Raw genomic sequence first — 25,953 nt, forward strand, 5'->3', positions numbered from 1 at the left:
TCTTTCATTAGGGTCACGCTCAGTTGCCCTTTATGTCGTGCAATGTAGACATACTTCTATGTATGGCCTACAGAAAAGGAACATTTGCCAAAGCCATGATTCAAAATACCACACGCATGACTGGAAAAACCTTTCAGCTCCTGACTAGCACAGTCTCCATGGTACTATAGTCAAGAAATGGAAATCTGCAGAGGATCTGCAACCAGACACCTCTTTAATTTTGGCTTTGCTTTCTGAATAGAGTCTTTAGGCTTAACATCCCACAGGAGGTTCCTTAATGGCATTTTAATTGCATCACAGTTTTCTTTATGGCAGACACAGACATATTCGTCCCTTAATTTAATGTCTACAACGTGTTTCATCAGAGAGAGAAAAATTGCTACAAAAATCAAAAGAAAGAACAGAGCCATGGGGAATGCCTTTAAATATAAAGAGGCTGTTTGGTGAGGGAGGGAAGGTGTTGATTTGGTTTTGTTTTTTTAGAGAAACTACAGTACTAGCCAGCTTTCTTCCGATTCTGCCATTTAACTCCCAAAACTGTAGCTTGATCTTACTGTTCAAGCAGCAAGTTAGGCTGGACTGGACAGATAATCTGCCTCAAGGATACCACTCTGTTAAGAGACTTTCTTTTCCTTAACTTTTAAACATTTAATCCCTCCAAAACAATGTTATGCTTTGTTTTGGTTCCTTGCAAACTAACTAATTTGCAGCCCAGAGACCCAACAGAGCCCTCCAAGGATCCATACTCCTCAAAGTGTTTCAGGGCCGGGCTCCCGGCTAATGTATTTCACCACAATCCTCTTTCCCTCCCCAGCTCAGACATCCCAGCTCTTGCTCCAAGTCTTGGGCAGGAATGTGCCCTGAAGTCCACCCACGGTCCAGAATGCAGGAACTTTCCAAGAAGCATTTTGCTATTGCTTGAAGACAAAAGAAGAAAAATCATGCAGTTTGGCTTTGTGTTCAAACTACATCAAAAGGATGAGGATAGTTGATAGTTACTAACACCTACTTTCTGTTGTTCAACTGACTCTGAGCTGTTAGATTGTGAGGTTCCGCTCTTCCCCCCCAAAAATAAATAAATAACCCATTATACATTTCCTGATCAAATATTAAGTAATTGTCAAAATTCAAGAAACACTTTTGAGAGAGTGCATTAAGTCTTCTGTCATCTTTTGTGACCACCAATTTGGAGCCTGTTTAGGATAAGCCTTGACAAGAAATAAGGCAAGAAAAAGATTGAGTGGGCATTTGGCCAATGGCTGAGGTAGTCAGCGTGGCAGACATTTTATCCAACATCCACTCAGTTGTGTTGATTGCTCAGCACTACCATAGGTCATCAAATACCATAGTTTTAAACATTTCACATGTGTTTTAACTAATAATTATCATTTTGAAAGCTGAAAAAATTTAGTAGGCATGTTAAGTGGTCTTAAATACTACAAGTGCACTTTAAGTATATCAGGCTTTTTTCCAGAGTCTTGTATTAATTTTCCCATGTTGTGATAATTTATAAGAAAATATTAATTGCCTATAGCATTCAGTTTAAATATAAAATATATCACAGAAATCCTGAGACACCGTCATCTACTTTAAGAGATGGAATCAAGCCCTGAATGTTGCCTGGGACATGTTGGCTTCACATCCTTTTTCAGGTATAAAATATTTTAGGTGCTGCACAATATATTCCGTATGGGACTCGTGCAAAGGTCCCATAACTACTTTGTCATCTACAGGACTGAATAACAACCATATAGTTAGCACGTGCTCTTGCCTTTCCTTGAGTGTGGTGAATTAAGTGTTTCCTCACACGATCAGAATACTTGTGCCTTATTCTCTCAAGTTTAATTTCTCTAACTCACTAGATACCTCTAAATATAATTCTAGGATGCAACTCATTTCTGTCAAAACAGCGGTAAGCAGAACAAAATAACTTTCTTTCAGACATAAACACGTTGCAAGTGAGCTTTTGAGATGATTCCTTGTGACTAAAATGTTGTTTTTTTCTGTTTACCTTTAACAAATAGAAATGGCATCTATGTATCAGTGAGTTTGCATACTGAAGTCATGGAAAGTTATTTGGAAACATCATCCAACTCCTGACCTCACTTATACCTGAACAGATCCCCACCCTGACTCCCAAGGTCAGTTAGGCTACAAAGACAGAAGAAAGAACAATTTGGCACATTCACTGAGGTTTTTGTATGGTTTTGGGAAAGAGAGAGCTAGCAGCATCCTTTTGTCTAATGGGCACAGTTGCTTTGCTTTACTGTGAAAAGGGACTTGGCATATAGGGACATCAAAGTCTTGCTGTTGATGTGAAATACAACATCAGTATTAGCCTGCCCCACTGCTATGGGCAATCAGGCATTAAAAACACTACTGTAAACACTGAAGAACAAACGATGTGAAAGATTCAGTAGTAGCACACAGCTTTTGGCAGTTTGACAGGGCTGCTGGGCTGGTTCTCTGATCTGAGCATAAACAGACAAGGGGTGGGGGGGAAGATCATAAATAAGTCATAACTTTGCATTACAGTCCAGAAGCAGATGGTCAAAAATTTTGTCCCGTTAGCTTCCTGGGTGGACAAGCAAGTCTCTACTTCAGCAACTCTCCTAAGTCCGTGCTTAACTTCAGGCATGTAAGCAACTCCATGGGGGCCAGCAGGACTCCTGGGTACTTCAGATTGAGTGTGTGCTTACGCATACCACTGAACCAAGGCTTAAAGCAAGCGTCTGGAACTGACTTCTACAGTACTGAAAGCAAAACTGAAAACGCAAGCAGTCACTAGAAAATGGTATTTTTAGGGCCCAGGACAAGAAGAGACTGATTGTCTGCAAATTTTTTTAGGACGTTCTGTGAGTCTGCTTTATTTCTGAACCACCAGGGTACCAAGGGCAGTGGAAAATCAGCTTTCAGAATGTGCCCAGCATAAAGGGTGCAGCCTTGCAGTGATTCATCCTCAGCTCCAGGTCTGAATTGAAACCTGAGATGTTTTGCTTCACAGCTGCATGTTATTTTTACCCTTTGTAAATATACTTTGTTACACCTGGAATTTACCAAAAAAAGTGTGTGTATGTGGGGGGGGGGGGGAGGGGATGGTGAAAAGACTACAATCACACTGCTCAAGAGCACTTTGTCCTGTCCTCAATTGTTTCAGCTCTGGTTGCTGATAAATGTCTACGGACAAAAGTACTTCTCCATGGCTTCTTGGACCTGGAAACCTGACCTTAATTTAGCATCACTTAGAGTCAAGATGATTCGATAGTTAAATTTAGTGCTTGCTCCTACTGAAGCCAATGGGAGTTTTGCCAGCCATTGCCTCTGATGAAAGCAAATGCATGTCCATAAATAAGTGTATGGAACGCATTTTTTCTTCTTCGCTATACCACTATTTTCCCCATCTGACATAAAACACCTGCGTTGTGTTAAAATAACATAGATTAAGAATCAGCAAAATTTTGCATTATCTTAGTAACATTCCTGTAATATAAAACCTTGTATTTAATTTATTTGAGGGAAATACATGAGAAAAAATGTGTTATCCAAATATCTAAACGATATCTTTCTTAGTTAATTTAATAACCACAGCTTGGATAACTTTCTTACAGAGCTACTTATAGGAAAGTAGCTCTGTTTCCTGAGAACAGAAAAATATAAGAATATCTTTGAAGAGTTTCCCATTCGTGGTTCCCAGTCCAGTCCATGGTTGGTCAGGCCAGGCTAGATGCTGAGCTACTGTGAACATTTCTTCAGTGAGGCTCTGGGGAATAAACCGTGATTCTTTCCTACAGGATACAGCTTCCTCTCTTCCCCTTTCCTCTCCTCGCCTTGCCTCTCCCATCTCATCACGTCAGAGATCTGCGAAAGAGGGAACAGCCCCAGAAGGTCTGTCATGTCCCCACCCGGTCCTTAGGTAGAAAGGGAGAGCTGCGCAAACCCATTGCCCTCAGCTAAATAGTGCTAACCCATGCGAATTTATATTTAGCCAAAATGACATAACATAAATGTCAGCTCATACTTAGTGTATTACAAGGCATGCTCAGACTGCTTTCCACTCACTGCAGCTACTCAAGCTAGACTGAAATTGGTTGGTGCTCCCCATGCCCGCCCCCCCCCCCCAAAAAAAAAAAAAGAATTTCCCTAAGACTTCTTATTTTAAAGTATGTTGTTGTGCTTTAAAGCATGCATGACATATTTTAGTCAATGATATCAATTCAGAGGGTTACACAGCTGCACTCCTAGGCTCGCTTCCCTGCCCCTGTATACACCCATTTTTTCTGCATGAATCAGTGGCATTCACGTCAGCCAAGACCTGTCATAGCAGTGACATGTAAAGAGGGGTCCTTTGGATCCCCTGTTCACACTGATCCCCAGGAACAACCAGACGGTGAGAAGTACCCCTGCACTCACACGTGCTGGCACAGGAGTGAGGGTACACTAGCAGCTTTGCAGAGCCCGAAGGCCTGCCTCGCTAGCACCAGCAGTGCCTCCTGCAGACGGCAAGTGAAACTCTGGAAAGTGGTTTCAGTGGTGGTAACAGGGGCCCAAACGTATACTTTGACTGAATTTGATTTCCACCATGCAGCCTCATTGGCCAGAGCTGCAGTTAGAGCTGCTGGATGCTTTATTCTGGCACGTACACAAAACCAGACCCTGCACGCGTACCGAGAGCGCCGTTCTCATACAGGCACCTTCCCCTTAAGTCTGCTGGGTGTGCTCCACCACAGTTAACCTGCTGAAAGGAAAACACAGTTTTTATTTTCTCTTCCATAGCCTCTTGAGAAAGCAGCACTAAATCCTCCACAGAGGACTGTCACGTAACAGAGACATTAAAAGGCCAAAAATGCAGGTAGGCTGAAGGATGCCTGGGGTGTTTGTGCATGACTGCTTAGTGAATTGGACTGGGGGGCACCTTCCCCAACAAATACATGACTAAGGTGGGTGGGAGGATGGATGAATAAGAAAGTGGTTAGCTGTAGCCACGCAGGGTGGCCGTGTAAATGCGCCCTCGCCCATGGGGAAGGGGACTGCAAGGGTGGGAACGAGCTATGAGGTCTGCGGGAGGGAGGGATGTCCCTCAGCATCAGTGGTGCCGGCTAAAGCTGGTGTAAGCTGATGCTGAAGCCACAGTGACAGCCTGTTTATCTTTGCTATAAGGTAAGTGTCAAAAGCAAGAAAAGAAAGACTAAAGTGATGTCCCCCTGGGGCCACAGACCCTGGGAAGGTCTATGCACAGGACCTGAGTGGCTCTGGGATGGCCTCAGCTAGCAGCTGATGCATTGGTGGGCACCCTGCAGCAGCACATCCCCTGCAGCTTCCAAAATACCCCCACGTGGGGCTGCTCTAGGCTCTATGGATGTTTCGGGTGGTCTCTAGGAGATGTCATGGCATGCAGCACAGAGGTGCCCTCAGCTATTTCTTTCAACACAAGGAGAAAGTAAAAATGCCACATGCCAACACACACAACTTTATTGGCTTTCTGCAAGCAAAACAGAAGATGCTTATTTACTGAGTTGCATATGCAGCAGCTGTTCATTTTCAATCAAACAATAACTTTTGCTAATTGAAACAATCTTTTTTTCTTTTTCTTTTTCTTTTTTTTTCTTTTTTCATAACTTTCTCTGGCTATCTTGCACTCCACAGCTGCTTCAAGCCTTAAGGCCATCATGGCAAATTAAGGCAAGTCAGCGTCTGGCTCACTAGAGGCCAGTCAAGCTATAAATATTACCAGCCTTACTCTTTGTGTTCACAGTGTGGGGAAACAGCTGGTTTAAGTTTGACTGCACGTTGTCATTTCTCCATTAGTGCAAACACTTCAATATTTCTTATGTGTGAGGTTGGAGTGAAGAAAGGGAAAGAAGGGAAGGGGGTCACTAAAAGCCAGAGCTAAGAAATGATGTTCTGTATATACATAATTTACAATTAGATTGCTGCCTGGGAGAATTCTGAAGTCTGATATGGTGATAGCTAGGCCAAAGCCACAATGACTTCCCAGTTGGCCTATAACTTTCACGACCTATTTTCTCTTGTTTTTCTTTTATTATTTTTATAGAAATTCTATTATAATGGTAATGGATTACATTTCTCAAATTGTATTTCATTTCAAGAGCTTGTAAGACTGTTGTATTTGTGGTTTCGTAAAATATGAAATACTGGGAGACAGGACCCTTCCCAAACTGCATAGGCCTTCTTTTGTGGGCAGGGATCGTATAGAAGGTTAGCAAAGTACAGCATGCCAAGCATAAATAGAAGTGATATCTTGTATGGAAACCATAATCCCCCATGTCTGTGGAATGTCTGCTGATTTTCACGATTGGTATTATTTGGTGGTGAGGCTGATGGGTGCAAAATTTTAAAGTCAAAGAAGATTAGCCACTTTTCTTTATCTTACTCGTGTTCTGTTTTGTCTTTAAAATGCTATTCCCAGACTTTAAATACTGAACACCCCCACTGATACTACCCTGATCAAAATAAATCACCTGCTAATGAAGGGGGAGAGGAGAAGGCTCCTCTCAAAATGCCCGTTGGGTCAGAGACAGCTTCCCGTCAGTGTCTGCACAGTGGCAGCACAAGGGAGCACCACAGTCACAGGCTCTTCAGTAATGCTCTAAACATGGTAAATGCCGTACTGGAAATAAAGCAGTAATGATAGCAATAGTTATAAATAATGACGATGATCATAACTCTTGTGGGGCCCTATGTCAATGTTTGAAGACTAATTTTATATTCCACTACTCATATGAGAACTTTTGGTTGCTTAGCACATTTGAAATTCTGACTGTCCTCATCTCCATCTTAAACTCTGAAATCTGAGCACACAATTTAAGTATCAGTGGTCAATCTGAAATGTAACTGTGCCAATTAAGAGTGAACACATTATCTCCGAGTGGAAAGCTCTTTAGCTAGCACCTGGCAGCATAGCTAAAGGCAGCTAGAGTAGTGGTGGGCTGGAAAGATAGCTTGTTTTTCACTTTGGCAACATGTCTGTGTCAAGAAGAGAGCCAAGCCACAGGCACACACATACACACACACACACGCACACACACAAATGTTAAGCTAGTGGATTTTCTGAGCAAAGAGCTGCTTCATGAAGCAGTCAAACATAAAGCCCTGTATGAAGAAGATCCTGAATTTGCAATTTTCCCAGTTTGGTAGGCAGCCACTCCAAGAACACTCAGTCAGTGGGAATAAAGATTGTCAATCTGAGATAGCTAACATCACATCTTTTTACCCAGGATTAATGTTACTCTATATAGGCAGCTCCAATAAGCGCATTAGGAAAGTCATCCTCATAAGACAGGTCTCTCAGCTTTGCTGCAAACTGATGTAGGGTTTGACTCGAGCCCTGCTGGAGCCAGAGCAGTGAATCCCATTGATTGCCATAGGTTTTGGACCTGGCTTGCTCTTTAGTCCGAGCTGAGGTTTACAAAGAATACCTGGGTTGCATGCCGGTGGTACACCACCAGATGTAGAATGAAAGGCACTGAGCCTATGCCGCGTGGTGATGCTTCAGCTATGGAAAAAGTCATGCCCTTGAAAAACAAGTGACGTCAGGATGATTGCTGCACAGCGGTCCTGCTTTCAACATGTTGAACGCATGAAAAGTGTGCAAATACTCTAACTAGGTGCACCACTATCTATGCCACAGACTGCAGAGTAATGGAGAGGTGCCCAACTCAGCTTAAAGACTGGATACCGGGAGCAGGATGGTCCGGTTATGGTGGCAATGCCATGCTCCACAGGGATGACTGCATCCCTCTTCACGGCTGGATAAGTTAGCTGGCAAGTGGCTAGACTGCTTAAGGTACCTCAAGTGCTACCCATCCTCATTTGCTGGTTTGTATAGCATAAAATAGCTGCAATTTAGGAGAGCTTACAACAAGGCTGAAAAGAAAAAAGCTGAGGCCACTCTGGACTCAGAAGAGTCCTGTTTGTCATATGCATTCAAATCGGCTAGTACTGAGCTCTTTGATGGAAATGCAGAACAGTAACGTGCAAGAAAAAATGGTACTTCCCAAAAGAGCCAGCACAAAAGATATATTAAGTGATAATTTCAGTTTCAAATGTTTTTCAAGCAACAATTGGTAGCACTTAAAATAACATTCTGCACTTGATTAAATCTTAATGACAACTAATTATTTCTGGCATTTCTTTAAAACTTCTGAATCAGCCAAGCTGATATTGGAAAACTTCTGTTGAGCTTTCACTGCAGCTAACTTTGGGAATGCTTTTTTAATGAAATCATCACACTGCTCGTGACATGTGAAATTTATCGATGGCCTGAATAAGACCCTGTGTTCCACTTCAGCCTCCCTTAAAAAGAGAGTTTAGTTACCAGCAAATTTAGTTCTTCCAAGGTACCTTTTCATATTCCACCCATAGGTTTAGTGGTGTACAAGCTATGAGTCCCATAGACGAATGTATTCAGAGCCAGCTAAGCAATCCACCAACTCAAATGGTCTTTTAAACAAGATCCAGTACCCAGGGACTTGTGAGAGCATTTGTGCTGAGGCAAATTTCACCCTAAATGCATAACATGAATTGCACACATTCATTGTAATAAAATTGCTCATACTTAATTCAATTAAATGTGTAAAGAGCAATAAACAGAAAAGTAAGTAACAGTGTGACATATGCAGTTTCCAGATTTATATTATAGTACTTTACTAACAGGGTGAATCTTTTAGTCTGAGTCAAGACCGATGAATAGCAGGAAGTAATATTACTACAGTCAGGTGAAAGATTCACTATATGTCACAAAAGGTCTTATCAGATTTATGTGCCTGAAAGAAATATAAAGGCTGTACCAACATAATGGATTTAAAGAAACTGAATTTGATACCACATGTGACAATCTACACTATATATGCAACAACAGCAAGGTAAATGACAGCTTTAATTTCAACTTTTTGTGCTCTGCTTAGTTTAAAGTAAGCCCTTAGGCTATATTTTCTGGTGCTGTGCAGCAGGGGTTAGTTTTAAAAATACTGTTATTGTTAAAGAAAACTGCGTAGCTAATTCCCTCAGCAGCACACTGAAAATAACCCTTTAACTTCTTTCTAAAGTTATTTCTTCAGTATTCACAGGAATACCAATTTTGAAACCATTATGTTTTGAGATTTAATGTGAGGCAATTACAGCCAAAGTATATCTGGGGAAAGGAGAGTCTCAGCAGAGTGAATATATTTCTGTTTTGAGTGAGTACTTAATTATTGATGTGTAAGAGGTTCAGTACACTCCTAAAATTTTATTCCCTCTTCTAGACAGAATATATGGCCAGGAAGCAGCCTAACACAGTGAGTAGGGAGAGCTGGGTTGCAGATCAGTATGAAGCTAACTATGCTCTGGTTACCACTCTGTGGGGTCTGGTACCCTGTTTGGCATCCTTGGTACACTGTATTACTCAGATCCAGTCTCCCGCGTAGGAAGATAATTATGGTGGATACTCTGGGGATCCCCGAGGACAACATCTCTAAGGTTCTGCAACGTAACCATGATATCTTAGACTGCTTTGGGACAACCCAGATTTTAAAAGGGGTGTAAATGAAGCAGATACAGTTTACAAAAAATGAGAATCAGCTCCAAGCTCTCTAGCTACCACGTGTTCGTTTTTAACATTTAGATGAAGCATGTGAAGAACATTATGAAGAACTGAGCATTTAAGGAAAGAAATGTATGGACTGCAAATGAGGAGGCTTCTGCAGAAAAGTAAATGCAAAGCAGCCTACGAGATGGCAGGACACCACTAATCTATGCACATAAACTGTGGCCAATAATATACGTGTAGCAAACAGCACATAATCTATCAGGAAACCAGTGAAATACCAACATACAAATGGCGAAGGCCCAGGGGGACTCAAGGAAGGAACAAATGGTTTTCACACTTGTAAGAGATGCATATATTGCACTGAACTGCAGTGACTTGCATATTGTCTGTACTAATCAATATAATATCACAATATTTGAGACAACTATTTATTAATGATATATTATTGGCAAGCAATTCCATTTTATGGAAGGCTTGAGTGGTACACACTTTCTTCTGAAACTGGTATGAGTATCACATATGAAGAGCCCTTACAATTTCTGAAGTGAAGTGTTCTAACACTATATATATATATATTACATACTCATAGGTATATGAGTTTTAGAAATAATACAACACACTTACATCATTTATTTGGCAAAATTAGTTATCTACTAAAAGTATAATATTCAGATCTATTTTTTTCATAACTGTGCTGGGCCTTATAATAGTTTTCCCACAGAATAAACAGTGCATTTTAATTACATAAATGATTTTTTTTAGCTTGTGTTAAGAATATATATAGAATGTATACTCAAGCTATATTTGCATGAAAAATATTTTGGTTCTGTTAATCTATTTCTATCTTTTGTTGTCTATTACAGATTTTTTTGTTTATTTTTCAGCACACCACCTTCTTTTAGGAATTGCAGTGCAGTATGAATTCCCTAGCTACCTCCAATTATCAACCCTGCATTGCTCTGTCAATAGGGGAGGCTGTTGAATCCAAGATTAATAAACCAAAGCCTGCTTCAAATGCTGCAGGTTATTTTTAAATCAACGTAGAAAGAGCCAATGTGCACTTTAAAAAATCAGTGTTCTGATCATAGACATTTTGCAAATTAGAGGAGTAACTTGCACAGTCTCTCGTGCCAGCATAGCCTGCATGCCAGTGCGCACACCGGCTCATATTGGGAAAGAATGGTCACCACTGGTCTGTTCACTTGCTAATGATGATCACATTAAGTAATGTTAAGTGGCAGTGTTCAGATAAAAACGAGGCACAAGCCTTCTGGAGCTGTTCAGGTGTACTAAAGTCCAAATTCTAAGCTGCAGTATGCAGCTCTACTGCTATTTCCTTGGAGAGCAGGCACACAAAATAGGCTCTTTTCATCTTTGTACTTCTCATGGGGTGCACAGGAGGTCAGGATAGGGCAAAGGTGTGTCACTGAGGGTTCAGATGCCAGCTGTGTCATTGGGTTTCAGGTGCCTTGGCAAGTTCTGAGTGCTGCCCTAACTCTTTACAGCAGTTAACAGCTTTGCTACAAACAGGAAGAAGAAAAATCTACGTGATGCCTCACAGCTAATCCCAGACCATATGCTGGCTGAGTTGTGCTTCTCCACTCCCTAGGTTATTTCTGTTTTTATCCAAAAACTGCAGAGTCCCCAGATGAAGGGAAAAACCCTAAGGTGCTGAGCACAGGGTGTCCTCTGACTGCACGCCCAACCACGTGGTCCATCTACAGCTACCTTTTTTAAGCTTCTCTGAGGAGTAAAGCGGAGCGCAGGTATAACAGCAGTGGTGTCTCGGAGCTGGGCACCTGCCCTGCCCTCTGGGCCAAGGCAGCCCTGCAGGAGCCAGGCACTTCGGTCCCTGCAGCTCTCTGAGCTCCAAAATCAGGGCACTTACTGATCTCTACTGACTTTAGACAGGCTGGTGGTTGAGAGTACACTTTCTACATTGTGTTCACACACACAGGCAACACGGCTTCACCTGGAGTCCCAGTTTAACTGATCTCATTATGGGTACACTTTTTGTACTCAGTGAAGATGCTGATCTCCTAAATCATAATATAATCCTTACCAGGGCTGTGAACAAAGATTAGACAGGACAAAGTTTCAACTAACAAAAGGTAGCATTACTACCTACAGGTTTTGCACTTAAACCTTCACAGCAGCAGCAAAATACCCACGATTCACAAACTCAGCTCTAATTTTCAGGCTAGTTATGGTTGTTAAGAATCCAGGACAGCATATTCAGGATTCTGGCTTGATCATTTAAAAATGTGACTGACCACAAATTTCAGAAGGATCTGTATCAACCAGACTCATTCTTAAGATTTGGGAGCACGTGAAAGTAAGATTTTGTGTCTGATTGATTTCAGTTATGTGTAACATTATAAGTTACTGTTGCTAATCTCAGTAAGTATTAACACTAATTTTCTACTCTAACACACTTTATAGAGCTTACATAGAGAAAATGCAGCAATCAGTTCTCCTACAGAAATCTCAAAATAAATATTGAATGTTAGGGAGCAGGCAAAATTGGTTTTGAATCAACCCACCACTAGTGATTATTTCTATATATTTGTTTAGTAGAAACAAACCCTTCTCTAAAAACGGTTCGGAATAAGCAGGTTTACAAAGACTTCCCCTAATACTCTACAACTTAAATTTCAGTTCACTGCTTATTCTGCATATCTCAAATCTTTGATTATTCAATGGAAAGTCTGATTTGACTTCAGTACAATTTCCATCCTTAGTAACGAAGAGCACGAGTGTGATATACTGTCAAACCACTTTGCCCTGCTAGTGGTGCTAACCACATTAGCACAGCAAGTGTGAAGAGTAACCACATTGCCTGCGGCTGAAGGCTTTTTTTTTTAAACAACTGATGTTGGGAGATTAGATTAATAGGCAGGTGTTTGTGACAAAGAGAAGTGGAGCACAGTCTTCACTGATACATCACCAACACTTGTGAGTGACTGGCTCTTTCTGGACCTCCGTCCTTCAGCAACACCAAAGGAAAATTGCTTTGAGAGGTTGGCATTTTAAACATGAAATCACTTGATTGGGATAGTTTCCTTAAAAAAAAAACATCATTGTGCTTTTTCACAGGGGAGAAATTCCATAATGCTCCTATGCTCGAGAGAGCTACCAGTCAGTATCCACAAATCCATTGCATTACTCTTTCTACTTAACCCATGAAATTCTCCTTCACAGTGACACCCACAAAAAAAGCCCCTAGACAATAATCAACCTGCTAACATGCTGTAGCTACTATCTGTTCAGCTGACTAATATCTTTTCCTGTTCCTTTCTACTCCCCTGCTTGCCTCCGTCCATATGCTGTTTCTTCAGTGTCAGCTCTCCATAAGTCCAACTCCATGATTATGCTCTTTGGCACTATGTTTGCAGTAAATATAAAAGTAAAATAAAAGTAAAGATCAATTCCTCCCTCTACCATTACCAGTAAAGTTCACTCCCTCTACCATTACAATAATTTAGTTCCTATGCTGCCCTATTTGACTACATTTAGAGCAAAAGCAGCAGTCCAAATTACCATACTTTGACAACTTCACGTATTAGTTCACATACTCCACACCCCTAGATGAATAAACCTAGCCTCCCAAAAAATACAGCAAACTCACATTTTGCTAACTTTAATAAGGAGGAGAGACTACATGTCGTCTCGTGTTACCGCATGTGCTCTTTCACCTAGAGTGTAATGCAAGTCCACATCCTAAATTATCCACAGTCAAAGGAAACACAGAAAGGCACTGCAGAGCTTATGAGAGGACTGTGCCTGTAGCACCATTTGGGACGCTGCAGTATCTGAGACATCCAGACAGGACTGGCAGATGTGGCACACCATGTACAGGAGGCCTGTAGGCTCCTCGGGCAGTAGCTAGCGGCCAGGTGGGATATCTTAGGGCATCTAAGGGAGCTAGACTCCCAAGTAGAGACAATCGAATTGTACCCATCATAACAAAAAGTGTACTTAATACCAGCCTTATTACCTTGACCCGTTAACTTGATTTGGGTTACATTCCATCTTGATGGTGACTCTGGCTGGGGGCTGCGATAACCAGTCTTGCTGAGGAACACGTGGACTCATCTTTGACGTCTGCCCATATTCACTGGAAGAGGAGGCGGTCATCTCTGTCTTCGCAAGGTGGGGCGATCCGTAGGCGCACTCGAACAAGGACTGATCTTCACTCACCACTGATAATGCTTCCTGAAAACCAGAGAAGTCAGCATGAAAGTGTTCCAGAGGAGATATTATACCACACAAGAAAAAGGATTGCTCATCTCATGACAAGATGAACAGCTGACTGCTTATTTAAATGCTTATTATTTTTTAGGCGTGCTGCTTGTCCACAGGGATGAGGACTCAGGTGCCAGGCCCACTGTCAATGTATCTCATAGAAACAACGTCTCCCTTGAAGTACTGACTTGGTGAGATATTTCCTGCTAAGAGCTAAAAAGATGCACATGCAGGCTCTGTTAAACGCTTAGGAGAAGCAGTTGAGAGCTAACAGTGAGAAGAGTGCAGGAAGGGCAGTGAAGCTTAGGCCTTTTGCTTCCAAGATATAGATGTGGAGGGCCAGATCTGCAGTGGGTGTAAACTGCCATAGCTGCATTAACTCCCCCTTCAAGAAACGATTAGAAGTTAGACTTTGCTGACTCACTGGGAGTTCCTCTTCCTTCCTTTAGGATTAAGGCCAATTCCTTTCTGGACAAGGAGCTGTGCTACAGCTGGGTGTAACCTCTGAACCAGGGATCCTGCTCTTTCTTTGAGCAGCAGCAAAAGGCAGATTAGCCTAGGATTTGCCACTGGCATTGGTGGAGGTACTAACTGGCCCCTTGGCTGGACATTGCTCCTCAGCACGCAGCCCGGGAGGACACTGTGCCGACCAGTCTTCTCTCCCCCTCTCAAAACAACACTTCCTGGCATACTGGCTAGACGTCCCGCTTTGCTGCTGTGTAGGAAGGACTTCCCCAGGCCCTCTTCCCTTGCTGTGGTGACAATGTGGTTGCTGCACCTTTCCGGCCCCAACCATTTGGGGTGGCAGAGTTCAAAAGATGTGTCAGTGGTGGGGCAGCTGCAGTTGCAGCCAGTCAGAGACCAGACACAAAAATGAAGTAGACATTGGATATACATATGAGGGAAGATCATCCTTCTTCCTCATCATGAGAGGATGGTAGGGATTGGTATGGACTTCCTCCTGATGTTATCTGGAGCCAAGTTGTGGGAGTACGGTTAGAGGCGATGTCTTCCTGACAAGACTTTGGGTGCCCACCGGGTCCACCAGGAAGCAGAGGAAAGGGCTGAAACTTGTGAAGGGATTCATACTACCTAACCATAGGTGTCTAATTTGGGTATGCTTGCCAGCAGGGCTCCATGGCCATGTGAGCTGGTCTCCATTAGGGCTCCTGCCTTCCCTTTGACCCTCAGCACTGGGCAGCGTTGTGGATAACAGGGTCAGGGAGCTGGTGCACCAAAACCCAGCTGTCCAAAGGAAAATCCTTCTCTCCATCTGCAGGTGCTCTGCAACTCTCTAAATCAGTAGTAACCCAATGCAGGACTACCTTCCTCCGACTCTGTACTAACATGGGTAGAATGGGGGGCTGCCCTGCACCTCCTTCCTGGTGGGGCTGCCACAGTCTGCTGCAGAGCAAGCCGCCCTACCAAATGGAGGAGGCTTGGCTGAAGTTGCGGTGTGCCGAGGAGTGCAGCGTGCCAGACGAGAGCAACCGGTGAGCCGGCCAGCTGGCGATGGCTGGAGGCATGGGGGCCAGCAGAGAGGGGGGCCGGCGTCCTAGTCAGACTTGGGGCAGGGTGCTCCGTGTGCAACCGCACCCTCTCGAGGCAGCGTGTGTGGGCCCATGCCGCAGCCAGCCCCATTGCTGACAGCCAACCGCAGGACAATAGAATAGCATGGCCCTGTCAGTGAAGGAGAATGAAATGGAGAGGGGAGAGACAAGAGAGCCAGAGCAACGGGAATCCTCAGCCTGCGGGAAAACACACTGCTGCCTACCATGGTCTTACCTTCCTCAGCTGCTTTACAAAAGCTCCAGCAATTATGCAGCAATTATGATCTTAAAAATCAGGAATTGTATTTATTCATTTTAAGGGGTTATACATTTATCATTCTTTTTACTTGTCTGGTTTGTGAGCCCTCAGGGTGCACTCTGTTAATATTCATACTTTTCTCTCCAGCTACAAGGGCTAGAACATCACTTTCTTCTTATTATTTTTCATGAAAATTGAGATTACCCCTTAATCTGTTGACCTGGGGAGCTGGATCTCAAGTGAGTTCCAAGTACCATGAGACTCATGATTGAATCACTAACATTAACTGACTCCCTCTTCCTGCCACAGGCCAAGAGGCAAAAATCAGACAGAGATCTATAGTGTTTCATTACTGCTATTTGGATGGTTTTTGAGTGCAAAGGTCACCTCCAAAATATAACCATTAATTTTAACACTTTAATTATGACCCCTACTTTCCACACTCTTCCCCTCCAAACAACAATCAGCTTCCTAACTGCAACATCCTGAGTTTCTGGGGGTGTGAAAGTGCTTCCAGGAGAGGGGAGAAATGCTAGAATAACATGTCCCTTTTGTCACATCTCTCAGACTCTTTTGGGTCCTTGGCCTGCCCGATCATGCTATGAAACACTCTTGCTGGTGGTCTGATGCTTTCCTGATGAGCCATTTGTGCTGGGAAAGCCTGCAGATGCTCCTGCTTTTCCAGGAGATGTGTGGGGAGATGACTACTCATATTTGGACTCCAAAGGGTGGCTACTTTGGACTGAGAGACAGCAGGGGAGACTTGATGTGCTTGGATGGTAAAGCAGCAGGGATCATATCACAAAAACTAAAGAAAGGAAACATTACGCTGGGGAGGGGGAATTCTCTCAGTATAGTCGATGCAACTTTTTCATGAAGACATATACATATATATATCATGGCCAGGCGATCACAGTATATCCAGTGCCTGAGACTATTTGCTGCACGCTTTCCTCTCTTCTGCCCCACTGGAAAGCTAATATATGGGCAGAATAACATGTTATGTAATGTTAATTTTGTAAGAGCTAGCTACAGTAAATACATGAAAGAGCGAATTGTGCAAGAGAAAGCAGATAGATACAAGACTGAAAATACAAAAGGCAGAATATTATTTTTCTCCGTGAACCATTGACTAGTAGATATTTTCAAAACAGGTACCAAAATGCTACATAACAGTTGTATTTCTTACCCTCCCACACACAAGTGAAGCAAAGCGATTTTATTCTGCTTCCTATTAAACCCGACTCCACCTAACATAAGTTAATTTAGGAATAATTAGAGTAAGCATAAATTTAAACCAAAAAAAGACGGGTTTCTATTTATTGGCTTTAAGAAAGACAGTAAATATTGCCTATGCTATGGATGCATATTACGTTACACAAAGAGAGAAAGTGCACACATTTTAACTTCTTGAGGAGGACAGCGAATGCCAGAAATATGATGCCAATTAATGAGAGGTATGCAAATATATAAAAGACAATGGCAAAAACAAGACAAACATAAATGAACCCAGGAGATGGACTCTGACTTCACATTTCACAAAAGAATGTCAAGTTATAAAAGGAGAAAAAACATGCAACTTGCTAGCTAGGTCTTTATTCTAATTTAGTAACAAACACACATCTGTACTCCAACTCCATCCTGCTATTATCATCTATTGTACACCCTATGGTAGTGTCTCCTGTGATGTTTTACTCTGAGCCTTCATTGACTTTCACTGGGGTATCCTGAAGGACACTAGGACGTGTATTACTCATCCTTTGTGCACATTAGAAAAGCTGAACTAGTTGACAAAGCTTTTCCATAATTTTGAGGAGTCAGCATAATTAGAGAACACAGCCTAAACTAGAATTAGCCTTACTTCCTCCTTAACTGCCTTTTCTCTCCTCTTGCACAAAAGTGAGATTGAGGTTTCACTGTGGGAAACATGGAAACTATGTTTAGCATCTGTTCTGCTGCCAGGGCTGAGGATTCAGGTAGCTGCACCTTCTGTCATCTTTGTCAAATGCGCTCAGGGCCGCTGATGTCGATTTACCAGCAACCACGACAGGGTGACACACCTGGTCCTTGCACATCCTCACACACAAGAAGTCTTCTGAAATGCATGGGTGGGAGCTGTCTGTCACGTGTTTGTAATTGCTGACTTTTCTTTTTTCCCCCTGCTAAGCTTGAAACGTGAGGCGCTCTGGGCAGTAAGTGGCCTGGGCACTTCAGACTCCGCAAGCCACGCAAGACACACTGACACTGTGCAATCAGCTAATACAAACTGATGTATCCTCATGTGAAATTCATACCGTCGGATAGCATAGAAATAACACCAAGAAATGTGAAACATTTCTCGGCTATATACAGCTGTCTGATACACGACATAATTTGGAGTCCCTGAAACAGACAGAAAATATCCTTCGGCTGCTCCTTGTATGCTTCCTTTCAACTTGTGTATCCTTGATTTCTCTTCGCTAATTAAAGTCTAGAAGCCTTAACCCAGTGGAAGCTGTGGAAGGAAGGCTCTAATAGCAAACTATAGTACTGAACAGCTGATGGAAAGCAGTATGGGCAATTCTTTCCTAAATGCAGGGTCTTAAAAATGCACTTTCTGCACTCATTATAAATGCTAGCTCCTGGACCAAATGTAATATAAAAACTGTCAGTGTTCACCGTTATGAGGAATAGCTGCATGGTCTGGCTGCATATAAACATAGACAAAGAAAGATATTAATACTGACGATGTCTGGCAAGGACTTTTCACATATGGATGCCAGTTCTATTTCTAGTAAATGCTTTTCATTACTCATTTACATGCTAATCTTTTCTTCTCATCCATATTAATGCTGTTACTGGAGCAGTTTGGCAACATCAAGCAGTAAGAGGGCTAAAGCAAAGTAAACATTAATAAATATTATAAAATAGATGCATTACAAGGCTCCATTCAATTGTGCCAAATTTTGTACCTTTAAGGGAATAGTTTTAGTACTGGAGTGGTCATCTTCTGGATTTCTCATGACAATAAGACATTGTCACGAAATCTCAGAAATGAAGCCTTTCCTTTTGTAGTAATTAGTGTCTGGGATAACGTAATATGAAGGAACCAACATGTACTAAATATAGTGGCAGGTAGGAAGAGTCTTTCATGCACATTTGTGAAGTATAACAGTTTGTAATGCTATCTGAGGTAAATATTAGATATGCATTTCATCTTTTTTTTCCCACATACTTCCTCTCAGGAAGTCACCAGCAAAACTAGAAAATCCATTCCTTCACTAAGACTTTTTCATTTTTTATCCCTTGTACTATGCAAAAGCTGGCTTTTCATTGGGACTTTCTGTACTAATGATAAAAGAACAAAATGTCTTTCTGTATCTGGTTTTGATTTATATTTCACTGATAAGTTACAAAAAAACAGACCGACAAGCTAGTAGAACAATAGGCGCAGCAACGCCTTTAAAGTAGGCATAGAGTCATTATGACAAAGGTGTTTATTTAATCAAATACAAGATTATTTGGCCTAGAAACTGAAACATGAAGTTACAGGAAATGTGATTGAAGTAGTCCACACCATGAGGAGTACACACAAGCTGATCAGTCCTTTATAACTAATGTCAGGAAATCAGAACAAAGACATAGTTTTTCCTAAAGTTTAATCAAACTTAAGAAATTAAAGGGAGATAATGAGGTGTGCAGTTATCTAGTTTGTGCAGAGGATTATTGGGGAAAAAATACTGTAGCAATATTTTAAAAGAATTGGAGGCCATTCTAAACCAGTAATGTTTTCTATCATATTAACTCTACGAACATGTCTGCTTGTGCTTGAAATTAATTTGTGACCTCTCCCTCCATGCCACCAACACAGCTTCCATTTTAACATTACAGCATTTCCATTCATTTTTACAGCAGTTTAATTGAATTAAGCCTCCAGGTAGTACAATCATTGTATATAGATATACATATAAATATATATATATATATATATACATGAACAAATAGTCAGCTCTATTTTTTTATTTTCTCAAATATTCCCCTGGTTTATTACTTCTTCCCTATAGCAGAAAATGTTTCCTAGATCTTTTGTAAAGCCATTGACTGATCCAAATCTATGATGCACTGTTGCTCAAAAAATGCTTTGAGAACTGTTAAAATCAACAATTTACTGGCCAGTTCTGTCAAAATCTTAGCAGACAATAGATGATCAAAAACATGCCACCAAACAGCAGGACACTGGGCAACAAGTACATTTAGGGAGTGGGAGGCACTGGGAGCCACAAATATAGCAACAACCCTCTTCGTATGTTGAAAGGTGCTGCAAACAGTGAAATACAAGTCATTTTTTGCTTGTAGAGTCATCTATAGCCCTCACTCCCACACTCCAAAATGGAGCTGTTATGCCTGACTATGAGGGACTTGCAACGGCACTGCAATCAAGAACTTTTAATTAACTGTGCCATATGTCAATGCATTTATATAACCTTTTTTTGATACTAGTTTTATGACATTTTTCCTCATTAATGTGAATAAATTTTACTTCTTCTCTAATCTGATTTCATACCAATGCATACGTAAGTGTGAGCTTACACACACAGCTAGAATCCATTCAAACAGCGTGTACTTCCTGTCGCTTGTCTGATGTCTTGGGTTGGTCATAAAATGAATTCTCCATTCTATAAGGAATTCTGAGATATTGGGATTTATTTTCATTTTAAATTGGACAAAAAGTTGTTATATGAAAACTTTCAGCAAAGCATTTATGAAAAAGATAAATTCTAAGGCACCGATGCATGCTTTGGAGGTGTTAAAACATTCTCATATAAAATGGCAAATACAATATTCTTGTTACTGAAGATAAAGTATCCATATAAAAATTGCACAATTGTTCAAAATTATTGGAATAGGAAGGTTTATCAAAACATTTATCAGAACAGGACATTTCAGCATTACTGAAATGATTAGTTTCACCCCTTTTCTAGGAAAATTCCATCAAGTTCCTGTAAAATATTTACATTTTCAGAGGACCTGCAGTTTCTGAGGGAAGATTGTTCTGATTCATACCATGCAATTAGCGCTATTACGTGTTTCCTCGCTTTGTTGTACAGAGTATCCCTTGCATACTTGAAAATGTTTGTCAATGAAATTGTATGCAATTGAATTACAAACAATTGTAACTGAAAGAACAGGGTAAAGAATGCATTCATGTGCAAGAAAGCACACAGTAAGCACCTTTGTACAACTGTTCAAGTTGATTTTTACCAGGCCACTCAGAAATTCACTCTTCTTGCTTGTTACTCTCATATTCTTCCTCAAACTAAGTATTCTCATGCTGTTGGAAGCTGTTTATTTGGAGCGAAAGGCTAATTTCAAACAGGCCAGGAACGTCATTTCCACACTGGAACAGATACACACGAGAGGCTGGACACCAGAACCTCCCAGTACAACGGGCATTCTTCCAGTCTGAAACTCCACTCTACTCACGGCTGAAACAGGCACCGCTGCATGACAAAGCAAGCTGTGGTTGAACTGCTAATGGGCTTTTAGCCTAAATTTGCAGCCCTAGTCTAAAGCCAAGTCTTTGAGCCTTGGATTCATCGCATTTAGCAATAATCAGTGAAACAAAAGACAAACGATTGATGTTTTAGCCTTACTGTAACTTACTAATCATGACATTCTTACAACTCTAGTCTGACCATTCTCAAAAGAAACAGCTTCAAAAGATACTGAGCGTGGAGTGTGGAACATACTGGAGAAGGTTAGCACTTGAAATGCAGTCACCTGAGTCAGGAATTGCAGCACACATCTGGAGTAGGTTTCCTTTCTAAATCTCTAAGTCTTGGATTCATTAAATCAGACAAAAATTCACATATTATATTCATGAGAGAGTTCATGAACAATGGAAAACTTTGGCAAGTACAAGATAGGAAAGACAGATGTTGTCCTCACCTCCACCCACGAGAATCTTATAGCCAGCTCAGCTAACATCCTCCACCTATTTCAAATGAGCACTTAGGTTGTCAGTGGTAATCCAAGTACAGGCCCGCTGCTGCCTCTTATTGGTATCTTCACCTCTTGCTGAGAAAAATACAAAGGATATTTGAAAGCAAGGGAGAGACACTGCCGCAGTCCCTCTTGAAATAGGAATACTCAACCATTTATTCAAAATGATGTTATGAAACGGCAGGCTAGACTTATTTCTGGGAAACAATCACAGATGTTTAAGGACAGATCTCACAGACCTCATTGTGCAAGTCATTCTCCTGGCTTCCCTGGGAAGTGAAGAATAGAGGCCTCAAGGCTAAGCCCAAGGATTTAAAATTTTGTCTTATAGTGAACAAATTCTAAGACTTTATAAATTTAAATGTGGAATGTGGTGCTTTACCACGTTTTAATGTATAGACTGCCATTCCTGAGAAGTCAACAAATCCTGTTTTTGCCCAAGCTATTTTTGTCACCTTACTTCACGATGGGGTGATATCTATAGCACTAGATATTCACCTCCAGGTCTCCAAGTGCTTCATAAAATAAGGAAAAATCATTGATCCACTTCTGCAGAAGGAGATACCAGTAAAAATGACTAAAAGGTGGGTCTTGGGTTAGAAACCAGATCTTCCTCATGCCGAGTTTAGTGCCATATGTACCACCCTGCATTCCACACATAAAAGTTATCATACCCAGTACAGCTGATGAACCATTAACCTCCAGAGATCTGGAAGTGTCCATGAGTGTCTGATTTAAAGAACCACTGTTTCACAGTCAATTATTTCATCTGCCACCTCCATATGAGAGTAAAGAGCAAATGTATAGTTTAATGCCAAACAAGAGTTAACATATGGAAATAGGAAACTGTTTCAGACACGTCACGTGCCCTGGACACCACAGGAGTTAGCTAAGAAAACTCAACAATTGCCATTACGACAGATCTCTCACCAAAGCAACACAGCCTCTTTCAAATACAATGATGAAAGCCTCCATCCTGCACCTGGTTCAGGGCACATTCAATGCTCAAGTGACTTCAGACCACTACTTCAGAGGGGGATGGCTGGGAACAGCTCTGCCCACACACAACCAGTGCTAGCGCCAGAGAACTGCACAAGGTCCCTAACCTCAAAACTCACAAGACTGTGTCAGAAAGCCTAGGGAATAAAGCAGAAAATCTGGTGCTATACTGTAGTGAATCGCATTCCTTTTTATCTTCTGCATAGGCAGAGCGCTGTTAAACTACCTAATGGCTGAGGCAACGCCAGGTTTTATTTGCCACACCTGTAGCTTTGCTATTCAGGCTCCTGGGGCTGAAGACTGCAAATGGCTTGTGCTCTTGTTAACTCTGAGAGCTCTTTTTGCGGAGTTGTGGCTTTGTGCCCTGACACACTGAGAACAAACACGTTACCTATGTAAAAAGGAGGTGCTGAATATTGGTCAGAATCCAAATGCTACGATCACACCAAATGACACTTCAGATGGAAAATATTTCAGAGAAATAAGTGACAATTCTTATCTTATTACAGTGGCTTATATATCGTATGTAAAATACATAGATATATAAAGCGTAATTACAGAAGCCAGAATACAGAACCAGGTGGGGATCCTCCAGCACATCCCAAGAACATGGGCCCAGCACCCATCTTTTCCAATGGGCACTCAGCAAGCCTCTCTGTCAGCACGTCTCTGTCACTCGGAGAAGAGGTCTGAACAGAATGGGCTACATGTCCATAAGCCTCGAGTGACACAATGCTCAGTTCGGCTCAGAATGTGTGTGCCTACATGGTTATGTCAGCCCAAACTCAGGAGTACAAAAAAGAATACAACCGTATCCTGCAGATTGTATATTGTATATGCATTTTTAAAGAAACCCTAGCTTTGTGTGCTTATTTTAGTACTTCCAGCCATATAAAGCACTGTAACACTGAAGTCTGAATGACTATTTTTTCAGTTAATACAATAGACTTTTCTTCCTTTTCATCTTGATAGTATTGTCAATTATGAACTTTGAAAGCTTCTGGGTTTTTTCCCTCCTTCAAGCTTCTAGGGCTCTAAAATGGCTAGAAAACTGGAAGAACTTGGATATAAAACTCCTTTCCATTTCTGCATCAGGCCGGGCCTAGCCTTTGCCTTCACCCTGTTTTTCTAGTACAGAACTTTATCAATCTGAAGGAGCAGCCAGCCTTCTCCTTTGTTAAAAAGTATAGACGTCTGTTTTTCTGTCAGCAATCTTTCAAGTAAGGATTTGTCTGACCAAACAGGCAGCAAGCTTGTAAAGTGGACCATAGGCCGGTTGGAAGTGAATTGAATCTACGTGCCACACTTGCTGTGAACTTTGCTAATTACAGTGATATTGAGAGTCTTGGGGCCAAAACAACTGCACATCCCAAGACACTGACCACCTTCTACACATGCAGTCCTCTCTTTTCTGTGTTTCTTCTTCGTATCTTTGGCACTGCAGGTAGCCCCAACAGTCTGAATACCATGTCTTTAAGAATTACTTTATATTTACTGAAGGTAGTCGTCTGTCTGGAATTATAGGCTTTGCTTGGACACAGTTACTGTGCTAGTATTTTGGTTTTCTTAACTTTATTGAGAAAATTCTTCAAAGAAAAATACCAGGTGATTTTTTTCCTGCCCAGGGTTACAACAAACAGGTAATATTTGCACCTCTTTTCCTACCACTTAGCCACAACTGCAAGATAATATATTGCGTTCATTCTAAGTTTAATATTTGTTACACTATAGGTATGTATTCTTACATATGTCCGTTATATATATGCACATATGTAGACATACACATAAACAATTTCAGATAATCTCACCCTCAATCTTCAAATAAATTTTAAGGTAAAAATAATTCAAGCATCAAAATATTTTTCTCTAAGGCATACTGTAAATCATAAACAAACTCATCAGTCAAGTGAGGAGAAATGTACAGGGAGGAATGAAGAAATGACTGGAAAACCAATGCATCGTTGAAAGAATTAAACAGCAGAGGTAAAACTGAAGGGAGCATCTAAAGTAGCTTCCTTTCCAACGAGCCTTTGGTTTTTATGAGTGTCTAGTAGCATTAGGGAAATAATACTTGGATGAAGGCCATGAGCTGAACTTCTGGGTGACCCATCCCTTCCGCTTAGTCCCCCTGCACATGGGGTGTATGCGGGTGTGTATACGTGGGTGTGTGTGTGTGTGTGTGTGTATACACATGCACGCGCAGGTGTGCACATGCATGAATAAAAGCTTCAAATGTAATCTGCTACTCCAAAGAAATTGTCGGAAAACAAAGGGGTGTCCATAGGCATGCTACCATGTAAATCTGGCTGACCCCCTCAGACCAGCAATCAGGCACAGCAATCTACCTGCAGAGAGAGGAGGAGGAACTGTTCAGGGGCATTTGCAAAGCCACTTTCCCACAGCTCAGCCTCCTCCTCAGAAGCCTCCTAGAGCTGGAGGCCCTCTGGCCCATCTCAGCAGTCTGCTGAAGTGTCCAGATGCACCACCCTCATACGTATTTATAATTCTCATCTTCCTATTTAAAGAATATTTATCACACTCAACATTTATTAATTTCCCAGCTTGATAACCTTTGCTAAAAAACACTGCTTAAGCCATCTTTATTTATAAGAATGCTTTTATTTGCTTACAAATGCATTTCTCTTGATGTTTTTGACTGACTCTTCTGCATTAGAAAACTGGAATTAAAATGCAAATTGCTACAGCTTTTTTAAAAAACGCTACATTATGACTGCTCTCCAGTTTTGCGGAATATTTTAACAGAAATCCTTTGTTTTTATTAGATTCCCTTCCTTTTCCTCAGCTACCTTTTATTCTATATCTGTCATGCATATATTGAATATATATATAGTATTATATGCTTCTCATGGTATTCTGATTTTCATGAGCATATGGAATATTGCTCTGATAGGTAATTTTTCTAAATTCAGAATGAACTTTTAAAGTATGCCCACTGTGTATGTAAAATATGACTTCCTGTCATGATAACCTTTACAGTGTATAGCCCAGCATACTTTCCTATAATTGTTTATAATGAATATCTTGATTCATGCTTCAGCACATGTTATTTTAGTCATTAGTCATTAGTCAAAACATGACTAATCAAATTAATAACGGGGTTGGATGTCACAGTATTAAAGACATTCTGTGTGTGCAAAGATTAACATAGGAAAGTGCTTAGTGAAACAGCAATAAAGCTAAGCATGTGCTTAAGTTTAAGCATATTCAATGCACTGTGCTGAACGGGTAAAACCTGAGGATACTGCTGCTTCAGCTCAGGCATTAATTGTGAGATCAGTTGAAAAACTGCTATAGCTTTTGACAAATTGTGCTTAGAGAGGTAGTCAAACCAACAGATCAGAAGAAAAATG

The 25,953-nt window shown here is 41.3% G+C and overlaps 1 protein-coding gene across 9 annotated transcripts in view; it reads right to left on the reverse strand.

Moving 5' to 3' along the window:
* Positions 1–25,953, reverse strand: part of ERG (ETS transcription factor ERG) — a 148,644-nt gene that overhangs the window by 20,467 nt on the left and 102,224 nt on the right. For 6 of the 9 annotated variants that reach the window (XM_068914013.1, XM_068914046.1, XM_009679482.2 and 3 more), the window contains one exon: positions 13,545–13,762. In XM_068914013.1, the coding sequence (XP_068770114.1) occupies positions 13,545–13,762 (218 nt within the window). Of the gene's footprint in view, positions 1–13,544; positions 13,763–21,529; positions 21,659–25,953 lie in introns of all 9 variants that reach the window. The other 3 variants (XM_068914023.1, XM_009679478.2, XM_009679481.2) reach the window with 1 other exon arrangement.

The sequence above is a fragment of the Struthio camelus genome, chromosome 1 (genome assembly GCF_040807025.1).
Source record: "Struthio camelus isolate bStrCam1 chromosome 1, bStrCam1.hap1, whole genome shotgun sequence".
Classification (NCBI taxonomy): domain Eukaryota; kingdom Metazoa; phylum Chordata; class Aves; order Struthioniformes; family Struthionidae; genus Struthio; species Struthio camelus.